Raw genomic sequence first — 13,308 nt, 5'->3', positions numbered from 1 at the left:
AGATATTTACACACAGAAGTTACTGTTGGAGATCTGTGGGCCTTGTCACTACCTACAATCACATTTTGTCTTATGTGATAGGCGTGTTTCAAAAATATATCTAGGGCCTCCCTGGTGGCTCAGTGGTAAAGAATCCACCTACCAATGAAGGAGACATGGGTTTGATCCCTGGTCTGGGAAGATACCATATGCTGTAGAAGAACTAACCCCATATGCCACAACCTCTAAGCTTGTGCTCTAGATCCTGGGAGCCACAGGTCCCGAGCACTCATGCTCTTGAGCAACAAGGGAAGTCACCGCAATGAGAAGCTGGCACACTGCAGCTGGAAAGTAGCCCACACTCGCCACAACTAGTGAGAAGCCCATGCAGTGACAAAGACCCAGCATAGCCAATAAATAACTAAAATTATATGTATGTGTGTGTGTGTATATATATATATATATATATATATATATATATAAAGAAATCTAAATTATACAGAACTGTAGAAATAGAATTGGTACTTCTGAAATAAATGATACCTGGAAGGCACTAAATAATCAGATAAGGTACATCAATTTTACAATACAAATTGGAGATTTGCGGAAATGGCCACAAAGTTTCAAAATAAGGAAGAATGTAAAATCGGGGCATTATTTCATCTTTTCAGTTACAACTAAAGATGTTTGCAAGCATACTGTTTCTAGAAGAATTCAGTCTTTCTGTTTATACCTATAGAATGTAGACATCTGGTTGGAACAGGAGCATATTCAAACCACCTGTCATTTTTTTGATGCAGACATTATGTAAACAAACATACTTGATGCTAGAATTTTCCCATTTTCATCAGTTGTATAGCATAGTGGTTTAGAAAGGCAGAGGATTTAGAATCAAGAGTGACCAGGTTTTCAGTTCTTTTCTGCCACTTCCTATCTGTGGAACATTGGATGACTTAATCTTTCCATGACTTAGTTTGTTCATCCATAAAATGAGGATGTCAGTGTTTATCTTGTGCAGGCTTCTTGCTTGATGCATAGTCAGCACTTAGATGGCAGGCAGTTTCATTTTGTAGACACAGCTCATCCCTGCCTGATACTTGTTTTAAGTATTTGAACATTTTCTATTTTGATTGTCATTCTACCTTGTACTCCTGCTAAACCCATCAAGCATTGCACTAAGAATAAAGTTCATGTCTGTTTCTACTTTCTGCTTGATATACTCTTGCATTCCTGTCCAACCTTATCTCGAGCTACTTTCTCCCTCTCTTTCTATAATTTTTCCTTCTAAAATTATATAATTAAGGAACTTCCCTGGCAGTCCAGTGGTTAAGACTTAGCCTTCCTTGACAGTGCAGGGGTTGAGGGTCTGATCCCTGATCGAGGAAGCTAAGATCTGACATGTCTCATGGCAAAAAAACAAAACATAAAACAGAAGCAACAGTGTAACAAATTCAATGAAGATTTTTTTCTAAATGGTTCATATCCAAACATATTTTAAAAATTATATAATTAAAAATATTAAAAATTGCCCCTTAAAATGTTAGCCATTAATTTGATGTTTTATGTAGGGACAGGGTTAGTGACATGAACAAAATTTATAGGTCCTAATTATTTGATATTTTCTTCCTAATGTCAGAAAAAATTGCATCAGTGGTTTTTCCACAGGTGATAGGCTTTGTTTGTTTTGGTTTCTCAACAGCCTACTAACATTAAATTACTTACATCACACTTTATTTAGGGATGGTTTCAGTGACCTTAAATATTCAGCTTTAATCTCTAAATGATGAGAAGCATGTAGCTGTGACACAGTTCCCGTCATTAAATTCCGTGGCAAGACTCAGGCCTTGGCTTGCATCTTACGTCCTGAGTTCATCGAGTATCATGCCTTTCTTTCAGGACAGGCCAAGATTACAGGCTAGCTTTATTCTTAGAAACTTTGAAGACCAAAATCTCCTGCTATAATCTTTATTCATATTGCAATGTCAATTGTCGTATCAACTGAGGCTGTTGCTTTTATTAATGGTACAGGGAAGCATAGGCAGGATTTCAGGAGGTGACTAGTCTACTGGCGGGAGCTGGGGCTTTCAGAATGAGAGCGCACTTGGGGTGCTGGGAAACAAAACACGGAGCTGGCTTTGTTGTTTTCCAAAGTCTATAGCAGTATTGTGTGTATTTCCAGGGTGTGTAGTTGTATAGTGTTTCCTAATCTGACAGACAATTGCAGAGTCAGTCAGTATACTGAGAGAGTCAGTAATTATACTGACCATACAGTTTTCCTTTATGTTGCTAATACAGTTGTATTCGTGTATAATTCTGGGGATGAAATTCAGCATTCTCATCTCTACTTGTATAATTTTGCTTATTTGACATGGGTGGTATCAGATCAGATCAGTCACTCAGTCGTGTCCAACTCTTTGCGACCCCGTGAATCGCAGCACGCCAGGCCTCTCTGTCCATCACCAACTCCCGGAGTTCACTCAGACTCACGTCCATCGAGTCAGTGATGCCATCCAGCCATCTCATCCTCTGTCATCCCCTTCTCCTCCTGCCCCCAATCCCTCCCAGCATCAGAGTCTTTTCCAATGAGTCAACTCTTTGCATGAGGTGGCCAAAGTACTGGAGTTTCAGCTTTAGCATCATTCCCTCCAAAGAAATCCCAGGGCTGATCTCCTTCAGAATGGACTGGTTGGATCTCCTTGCAGTCCAAGGGACTCTCAGGAGTCTTCTCCAACACCACAATTCAAAAGCATCAGTTCTTCAGCACTCAGCCTTCTTCACAGTCCAACTCTCACATCCATACGTGACCACTGGAAAAACCATAGCCTTGACTAGACGAACCTTTGTTGGCAAAGTAATGTCTCTGCTTTTGAATATGCTATCTAGGTTGGTCATAACTTTCCTTCCAAGGAGTAAGCGTCTTTTAATTTCATGGCTGCAGTCACCATCTGTAGTGATTTTGGAGCCCAGAAAAATAAAGTCTGACACTGTTTCCACTGTTTCCCCATCTATTTCCCATGAAGTGGTGGAACCGGATGCCATGATCTTCGTTTTCTGAATGTTGAGCTTTAAGCCAACTTTTTCACTCTCATCTTTCACTTTCATCAAGAGGCTTTTTAGTTCCTCTTCACTTTCTGGCATAAGAGTGGTGTCATCTGCATATCTGAGGTTATTGATATTTCTCCTGGGAATCCTGATTCCAGCCTGTGTTTCTTCCAGTCCAGCGTTTCTCATGATGTACTCTGCATATAAGTTAAATAAGCAGGGTGACAATATACAGCCTTGATGAACTCCTTTTCCTATTTGGAACCAGTCTGTTGTTCCATGTCCAGTTCTAACTGTTGCTTCCTGACCTGCATACAGATTTCTCAAGAGGCAGGTCAGGTGGTCTGGTATTCCCATCTCTTTTAGAATTTTCCACAGTTTATTGTGATCCACACAGTCAAAGGCTTTGGCATAGTCAATAAAGCAGAAATAGATGTTTTTCTGGAACTCTCTTGCTTTTTCTATGATCCAGCGGATGTTGGCAATTTGATCTCTGGTTCCTCTGCCTTTTCTAAAACCAGCTTGAACATCAGGAAGTTCACAAGTAAATATGTGATTATAAGCCTTTGATCACACTTATTGCCCCAACAGTAAAAACTAAACTTTCTTTGATCCATAATTCATACCTTATACAGGATGGATTAAAGATATTAATAAGATAGATATAATCATGAAAGGACTGGAAGGAGGCAAAGGTGAATGTTTTGGGGTTAACATTAATCTTCCTAGAGGTAGAAACTAAAGAGGAAAAATTTATATTATAAAACTTTCCTACATGTGTTATCAATACTAAGATTAAAATTAAAATTATTACATGATAATTAGGTAGACCACAAGCAGTGTCTGCCATAAAAACTGAATCTTCTTGAATCTCGAATCTTAACAGAGTAAAATAAAACTCAGCAAAACCTTTGTCATTCTTTTATTGGAGAAATAGGCTAGCCCATATTTCAAATTAACCACATTATTTTAATATTTGTAATTTGGGAGATACAAAATTGTAGAAATTTAGAACTAGAAGGGAACTTAAAAATTATTTAAGTGCATAATTCGGTTAATTAATGTGGTAAGGGGAGTCCAGCAGGTTATAATCTACTATACATTGCTTGGCTTTGTAAGCAATGTGTAGTAGATTATAGCCTGCTGGACTGTTGATTTCCACAATGTGGCCTGTTGATTTCCTCTTCAATGCAGGAACTGCCCATGTGTTTGCCCCTAGCGTGCTTGAATCTAGATAATAAACGGCAATATTATAATGGTCTTTTTTTCCCAAAAAAAGTACATGATAAATTGGGAAAAACATTCTGTATACATGTACAGACGGAGAGCTTAAAGCATTATTGTATAAATAAGTTTTATAAATCAATATGAATAAGAATAACCTAATGGTAAAAAATGGACAATTTCAACTGGCCAGACTTTCTGGAAACTGTACTGACAGTATGAACCAAAAGTCTTATATAAAGTGTATACCACTGATATGGTGCTACCTTGTAGAAAATTATTGTAAAGAAATAATTAGAAGGTGTTAAAAGATATTTACAAAAGGATGATTAGGTCAGTACTATTTATAGTTGTAAGAAACTAACAATGACCTGTTTGTAAATCTAGGAGTAAAGTATAGTGTATCCATAGAGTAGAAGGGAATGTGGCTGTTAAAAATAAAATTATATATTTGTTGACATAGAAATGTGTGCATATGTGTGTGCGCAAAATTCTGAAGGGATTACACTTGATCTTTATTTTCTTTCTTTTTTTTTCCCTGTGTTTTCGAGTTACTTGAGTCAGAAATTGATTGCCTTTACAATCATAATTTAAAAATAAAACTATTAAAGAGAGAATTGATTTAATAAAATTTTTTAAATGATAATTGAAGAATTACTTTGTTTAATTTATTCAGTAAGTACGAGGCAGAAAATATGATTGAAAGAAAGAAAAGAGAAAGAAAATTTTCTTTGAAAATTTTGCAGCCATTAACCTTGAAATCGCTTTTTAAGAATAGCATTTCATTAAAATTAAGTTACTTTACCTCCACTTGGCCCTGCCCACCTGTGAATGATTCCTGAAGTTACTAGCACATCCCCTGCCTGAAACACTAGGGCTTCCTGGTGGCACTAGTTGCAAAGAACCCACCTGTCAATACAGGAGACGTAAGAGAGGTCTTATGCCTCCTGTAAGAGAGGGTTCTTATTGAACCCATAAGAGAGGTGGGTTCAGTCCCTGGGTTGGGAAGATCCCCTGGAGAATGGCATGGCAACCCACTCCAGTAATCTTGCCTGGAGAATCCCATGGACAAAGGAGGCTGGCGGGCTGCAGTCTGTGTGGTTGCAAAGAATCGAATACGAATGCGGTGACTTAGCATGCCTCTGTACCCACCCATTGGTAATAATACCCAGTTCCTAAATTTATTCAGTTATTGGAGAGTGTGAAATCTCCTGGCTATGAGCACAGTCTGCATTCTGAAATCTTTAGTTCTGTATACACTTAGGTGACTGAGTAAAAACTCTTCATAGAAAGGGAATCCTGGTGAAATAATATCCTAAAACCTGTAACCGTCTCAAACTGCTGTAGCCTTTTCCTAAAGGTGAGGTAAAAATTAAAGCACCCTTTATTTTTCCATAGGTCTTTTATCTTTTGGAGTGAAAGAGTCTGCTTGGGTGAATAAAGTCTTCACAGCTGTCAATATCCTGGTGCTTCTCTTTGTTATGGTAGCTGGGTTTGTGAAAGGAAATGTGGCAAACTGGAAGATTAGTGAAGACTTTCTCAAAAATATATCTGCAAGTGCCAGGTAAAATATTTGGGCTTTTTCCCTCCTATTTCGAGTTAAAAAAAAAAAAAATTTGCCTGCTCTTGTCTTATGTTACATTTTCCTCTAGAACAACAGTTCTCAAACTTTTTGTTTCAGAGAACTTTGTGAAGGTCTATTCTATTTCAAGACTGTTTTCCCCAGGTTTTACCCAAAGCACAAGTGTGTAGGTATGTTCACCACTGAGCAGCTGTTTGAAGCTGTGAAGCTGCTGATTCTTAACTTCAGGGTTCGCTTTGGGTTTAAGGGAAGAAATGAGAGATCTTAACCATTGGAAGAATGTTTTTTCCCCACCAAGGTTTATCACTTCTAAATAATAATGAGCATTTTGGATCATGCATCCTTTTGTTTTTTCCTTTGGGGACACCATTTGATTCCACTTCAGTCTTTCAACCTTGTAGTAATTTTCATGCCTGATTTTTTTTTTTTTTTTTTGAGGATGTTATTGCATAAGCAGAATTGTCTATACATATCACTTTAAACTTGATCTAAAAAATTAATTTTCAAATGAAAGTTTTCATCCTAAGATTTAAGTATAATATTCCTATGTGTAAATAAGATTACGGAAGTTATCTATTACATGAAGTGATGTACATGTTTTTATTTACCTATGTTGTTTGTGGCCATTCTAATGAGGCAAAAATTTAGTATCTTCTGATTTTATACAATTTTTAACATGTAATAAAACTTCAGTATTATTTATCAAGATTAGAGGATTTTATTTCACTTTGTCACATCTTATAGTAAACTTTTCAAATGTTCAGTCTGCTCCACTGTCCACCAGAAGAGAAAGTCTCTTGTCCTTATTTCAGATCATAGCCAACACATAGGTGGGATCTCTGTTCTCAGAATCCTGCCTGGCTGTAAGTTCAAGCCAGAGTGGATCTGAGCCTCCTGCTCCTGCTGTTATCAGTCTCCAGTTTGAGAGCTGGCAACTGGTGAGGGAGCCATTGTTGGTAACAGCATCACAGCCTCTAGGACTGGGTGAAAAAAATCCCGGTTTACTTTTAGTTTTGTATACATTAGCTTCCAAGAGATGATGAACTCAGTAACCTTCCAAGAATGGAGTTTGAGACAAATCTCTTGAATAAGCAGTTTTCTAGGAAAATGACATTCCAATCTGATTCTTCTCCTCCTCCTCAGGGACCCACCTTCTGAAAATGGAACAAGCGTCTATGGGGCTGGTGGCTTTATGCCTTATGGCTTTGCAGGAACTTTGGCTGGGGCTGCAACCTGCTTTTATGCCTTTGTGGGATTTGACTGCATTGCAACAACTGGTAAGAGCAGAGTCTTGGCCCTGTGTAGAAGGCAAGAGTGTTCCTTGAACCACATGAGTACCCACGGGTGACAACAGAAGGTCAAGGGAAGAGAGTGGAACCTGGGGTAATAAGGGCTTGTTCCAGACCCAGAAGTGGCCCCTGCTGTATGAAGGAAACTTAATGAAACTCTCTGAGCTTGTTTCCACATTAGTAAAATCAAGAGAGCAGAATCTACCCCTCAGATGTTATGAGGGTTATCTAAGATATAGTATGGGTGTCCCAAGTGGCTCAGTGGTAAAGAATCCACCTGCCAAGCAGGAGACATGGGTTTGATCCCTGGATCAGTAAGATCCCTTGGAGAAGGAACTGGCAACCCACTCCAGTATTCTTGCCTGGGAAATCTCATGGACAGAGGATCCTGGTGGGTTACAGTCCATGGGGTCCCCAAGATTCAGACACACCTGAGAGACTAAACAATAACAAAACATAATACATTATGAAAAATACTGTGCAAGCTGTCAGCCACTTTATAAATGTTGGTTGTAATCACTGCCTTTAATCTTTGGTCTGGAAGTGCTATCACAATGAGTAACAAATGATGATCATGCTCTTAAATTGTTTCTTCTCTAATAGGACAAAATATATGTGATCGTTCTTTTCTCTTTATTGAGTACAAAAAGTAATCATGTTACAGTCACTCCCTGGTGCTTCTTCTGGGTTCACAGTATTGCAGGGCCTTATAATTGACCATATTTTGGGTATTTCAAATGCCAACTCTTATTAGAAAGATCTCCAAAGTACTATTTTTTTTTTGAAACTAAAATTTAATATAAATCAATGCACTGAGTAGAAGTTTGTCTCCATATATATGGGAACCTTCATAATTAAGGGCCTGTAGAATGCCATGTTTAATCTCCACAGATGAATCATTTTCCAAATGGATTAAGACTGCTTTTCTATCTCTAAACATTATGTGGTGCTGGAATAGCATGTTTTTTCTTTCTGGAAGCAGGAAACTGACTTGCAGGATATCTTGCTTTCTCTTCTTGCCTCTGGGCTTTGATCTTTTTATGACAGCTTAGGACCCTCAAGAAGAGAGAGAACTTCATGTAGCATAGATGGAGCAAGCTGAGAAAACAGAAAGGACAGAAGCTGAGTAGAATTACTATGAAGCAGAAGAAGAATTCATGTTTTACCTATTCATGTTTTGTTTGTTAAAAAAAAATCTTTATTTTGTATTGAAGTATAGCTGATTAATAAAGTTGTGATAAAAAAACAACATTGTGATAATTTCAGGGGCACAGCCGAGGGACTTAGCCATACATATCCACATATGCATTCTCCGCACACTCTCCTCCCACCCAGGCTGCCACGTAACACTGAGCAGAGTTCTCTGTGGTATGCAGTGTGTCCCTGTTGGTTATCCATTTTAAATATAGCAGTGTGTACATGTCCATCCCAGGCTCCCTAACTATCCCTGCCCCTGACCCTTCTCCCCTGGCAACCATAAGTTTTTTCTCTAAGCCTGTAAGTCTGTTTCCGGTTTTGTAAATAGTTCATTTGTCACATTTCTTTTTAGATTCTGTGTATAAGGGATGGTATGTGCTATTTCTCCTTCTCTGTCTGATTTACTTCACTCAGTATGAAAATCTCTAGGTCCATCCATGTTACTACAAGTGGCATTATGTCACTGTTTTTAATACTAAGTAATATTCCATTGTGTATGTATATCACATCTTTTTATCCATTCCTCTGTTGATGGACGTTTAGGTTGCTTCTGTGTCTTGGCTCTTGTAAACAGCGCTGCAATAAACTAGTTGTGTTTTGTTAAATATGCAATCTTTTATTTATGTCTCCTTAGGTGAGGAAGTCCGGAATCCTCAGAAAGCTATTCCTATTGGAATTGTGACTTCTCTGCTCGTTTGCTTTATGGCCTATTTTGGGGTCTCGGCAGCTTTAACACTGATGATGCCGTACTACCTCCTGGATGAGAAAAGCCCACTTCCTGTGGCCTTTGAGTACGTTGGATGGGGGCCAGCCAAATACGTCGTTGCAGCGGGCTCCCTCTGTGCTTTGTCAACGAGGTACATCGCGCTGTCTTTGGGGCAGGGCTGTGTGGGTTACTGCAGAGGTAGCTGGTGTCCACAGAATTGCTTTTGTATGTTTTAAAAACAATCCTCTTAGAAACATATCATACAACTATATTCTCTGAATTGTTCACCCAGAATTGCTGTATCGAAATCTTAAGTGATAAAATCTTTTCTCCCTGAGCTGTTAAAAGTCAGTTTTTCAAGATAATGATGGTCCAAGCTTCCAAGGATCTATATGGCATTTATGCACATTTATATATTTCATACATATTTGCATATGTATGTATTGTAAAACTTATTGTAAAACTTGACAGTACTTATACTAGTATGTTTCCCTGCTGGCTTTGGTGTTACTTGTAGTGCTGCAGACAACTGAGACCTTATGTGCAGACTTGACAGTTTCTGCTGTTTTTTTAAAATAGTATCAAGTCTGTGTGAGTGAAAACTATATGCTGTGGCATTGTTAAGTGTAAGGTGCTTTTTGTTATGAAACATTGAAACTTTTTGTCTTAGCACTGATCAGAGTGAACTTGGTCTAGAAATAGAAATTACTGTTCTCAAGTTAATGGTGGAGATTTGTATACATCTGTGTCATAAGAATAGTTGAATCTCAGGTATTCAGATCTTCAGTAGCTGCTTATATTAATATTTTATAATTCATTTCTCAAGTTTCCTGAGCTACTCATATTTTAACTTAACATGATCATATTTCACTTGAGTGCTGTACTGTAGAGCACTGTTACAAAGAGAAAATTAATCTCTGCTTGATTACTAATTTTTTGAAGTGAAACTTTTCTAAAATTTCAAAAATAAATTTTAAAAATTAAAAAAAAATTTTAATTGAAAAAATTTAAATTTAAAAAATAAATCTTTTTGTATAATTAATCAGCCTAGCTCTTTTATCCCCCCTCAAAATCCCTTTTGTTTTTTTGTATTCAAGATAGTATTAAGCAGCAATTACAAGTTACCTCTTGGATCCTCAGCCATCTGATAATATTAAGGTTTATTCTGAATAGTTTTAAAAATCTGAACTGTAAAGATACTTTGTACCATAGTTTTAAAAGAGAGAAGGCAAAGATTTATTTGTGGCCAAGCTCAACCACGCTTTATTAAAAGATAAAGGAGATGGAGTTTAAAAAGTGTATTTTACTTATTTTCTCTTAAATTGTAAGTTTTTTTTACAACTTAATCATGTATGGAATGATGCAGTCAGTAAACACACAAGTAATTCAAAACAGCTAAAGCAAAAATCATTTTCTTAAACTTCACTCTTACTGATGTTTAATTCAGGCTACTTCTATGTACCAAATTTACAGTGAGTTCATCTTTTTTCCTTTTTCTATCTTGATTATCTCATGCTGAGAATTATTTCAAATTTGATCAAAAAATAATGGTAAAATAATGTAAAAATGTGTAATTATTGAATAAATGAAGTGACTAGATACTATGAAATGAAATTACTTAATCTTTTCTATAATTATATGTCAATTTATAAATTTTCTAAGTTAAAAATGTCTTAATGACATGATTATTTTTTTTAAGTCTTAATTACTTAGTTTTAATTCAGTAGTAATCATGGGCCTGCACAAATTCTTTGCAGCATTGTTTTTAGTCTGATAATTGTGCTGAGCAGATTATCTCTGAGAGTATAATGAATTGCACCATGGTTAATATTTTTAAATACCCAATCATATTACATTTAAAAAATAACAAATAGCTGTGATGCTGAGTTTTATACAATGACTTAATTGCAGCTCTGTGATGTAATCTTGCATGAATGTGTTTGCCATACTGCATGTGTTTGCTTTTTATTCAGTCTTCTTGGATCCATTTTCCCAATGCCTCGTGTAATCTATGCTATGGCGGAGGATGGGTTGCTTTTCAAATGTCTAGCTCAAATCAATTCCAAAACGAAGACACCAATAATTGCTACTTTATCATCGGGTGCAGTGGCAGGTGAGAGAGAGTTGACTTTTATTAAGTAAAGGGGGATCTTTTTTCATCAAGGATTCTGGGAAAAAATGGAAAATTAGGTGGTTTTCTATTTTGACATGTATAAATATCAATAACTTTTCAGTGAATGTTTCCTATTTTGAACCTCTTTTTGGTATAGGTTCTGTACTTTAGTGTGTCCAGTCTTTACCTGTATAGACTTGTCTAGACTAATACTTGTAATAACTCACTTGTGGATTATGGATTTTTCTGTTCTAGTCTTCTGGGTTCCATGTTTCCTTTACCCCGAATTCTGTTTGCCATGGCCCGGGATGGCTTACTGTTTAGATTTCTTGCCAGAGTGAGTAAGAGGCAGTCACCGGTAGCTGCCACACTGACTGCAGGGGTCATTTCTGGTAAGCTCTACAATCATAGGGTTCTTCAGCATTAGGCTTGAGCGTTTATGCTCATGCATGGACTTATACAGTGGGTCTGCTTGCTGTGCATGTAAGTTGAAAACAAAATCACTGATAAATGAGGGTATGAACATTGGGATCACATCTGCAAATGGTGGTGGCAGTGGTCTACTGAAATTTGTAACTGACCCTTTGAGATTTGGTACCGTTTTGTTACCTTAACCTTTGGCGCTTCTAACAAATGTGCAAAGGGTTACAGTGGTTCCTTATCATGTATCAAGTATTCAGTGCTTTTCAGATCTATGAAACAAGCACATAAAATTGTATTATCAACACACAAAACGTTAATTAAAGAATGATTACTTAATCCTTGAATTGTTAATTAAAAATGATTCAATATTTTGTTTGTTATCCAGGATATAAGTTGAATATTGCTAAATGGTCATAGGATTTTTGAAAAGCTAAAGTTTACCCATTCTTAATTAAATATAAGAAATATCAAAGATAATTTATACTTGGCCATTGTTATTACTGCCCTCAGTATGGTGGCTAACCCCACTTCCTGGGCCCATCATAGTTCTCCAAGAGTTACTAATACCTATATTATCATAAACCCCATCAGGAATCTATTTTTCCTTTCAAGAGCTTTGATATTACGTCATGTTTTCAAAAAAACAACTCCAGATGCCTACCATTTGGCATGTCATAATATCCATCAAAATGCTTTTGTCCAGATTCTATTCCACATGAAAAGTTGCAGAGAATTTGCAGATTGAGAGAATGGCCTTAAAGGTGGTGTTGTATAGAGCAAGAGAAGGACTGTACCAAGCTTTAGAGAGAAAATGGTAAACACTCTTAGTAGTATAAATTCAGACCAAAGATGATAATTTTGTCGAGGCTCTGAATTGTTGGGAAATTAGATTACAGAATACTAATGCTTAATTATGTATGAAATAGGATTCTTTCAGAATCTAAGTATTTTCCTAAATAACTGCACTTTATAAAATGTTTTCTAATAAACTTGTCCTTTTATTAAGATGTATGGTGGGAAGTCAAAACACTTATTTTCTCAGTGCTTAAGATTTCTGCCCCCATAAAATGAAGTTTTCACTAGACGATGTAAGGCCCACTTTATGATTAAATATGCATTATGATATTAATGAAAGTTCATAAATCTTGACAAAAGATAACATATTTTATTTACTCCATAAAAGCTTTTATTTTTTCCTATAAAATCTTGCCCATTAATTCTCTATTATATATTCAGAATTTTTAAAAATTTACCCTTCTTCCTTTAGGAGGAATTTAATTTGACAGCATAATAAGATATTGAAATTAATAATTACAAGAAGATAATTATAGCATTTTTAATGCACTAAAACATTACATTTTTGCTATTTTGTAGTCTCACCTCTTGCTTGTTTTTAACTTAGATCAGAGAGCTTGTATGGATAATTTATCATTTTCTTCTGTTTTGGCTTCCTAAAACAGGTTATCTGTGATTCTTACAAGACATTAAAATTGTAATCTAATGTATAGCTATACTAGCAATGGAAATTTTTCAAAATAAGGCATGGGATGTATTTAAAGAAACAGTGTGGGACTTCCCTGGCAGTCCAGTGGTTCAGACTTCGTCTTCCAATCCAGGGAGCACGGGCTTGATCCCCGGTCAGGGAGCTAAGATCCCATATACCTCGGGGCCGAAACACCAAAACATAAAGTGGAAGCAATATTAGTGAAGTTGCTCAGTCGTGTCCGACTCGTTGCAACCCCGTGGACTGTAG

The 13,308-nt window shown here is 36.7% G+C and overlaps 1 protein-coding gene across 2 annotated transcripts in view; it reads left to right on the top strand.

The window, feature by feature from the left end:
* Window positions 1-13,308, top strand: part of SLC7A2 (solute carrier family 7 member 2) — a 71,863-nt gene that overhangs the window by 42,951 nt on the left and 15,604 nt on the right. The window contains exons 4-7 of one of the 2 annotated variants that reach the window (XM_070781598.1): window positions 5,644-5,809; window positions 6,971-7,104; window positions 8,948-9,170; window positions 10,993-11,132. In XM_070781598.1, the coding sequence (XP_070637699.1) occupies window positions 5,644-5,809; window positions 6,971-7,104; window positions 8,948-9,170; window positions 10,993-11,132 (663 nt within the window). Of the gene's footprint in view, window positions 1-5,643; window positions 5,810-6,970; window positions 7,105-8,947; window positions 9,171-10,992; window positions 11,133-11,387; window positions 11,525-13,308 lie in introns of both variants that reach the window. The other variant, XM_019953440.2, reaches the window with a different exon arrangement.

Source organism: Bos indicus, chromosome 27, assembly GCF_029378745.1.
Source record: "Bos indicus isolate NIAB-ARS_2022 breed Sahiwal x Tharparkar chromosome 27, NIAB-ARS_B.indTharparkar_mat_pri_1.0, whole genome shotgun sequence".
NCBI lineage: Eukaryota > Metazoa > Chordata > Mammalia > Artiodactyla > Bovidae > Bos > Bos indicus.
This window is presented reverse-complemented; position numbering and strand designations above follow the sequence as displayed.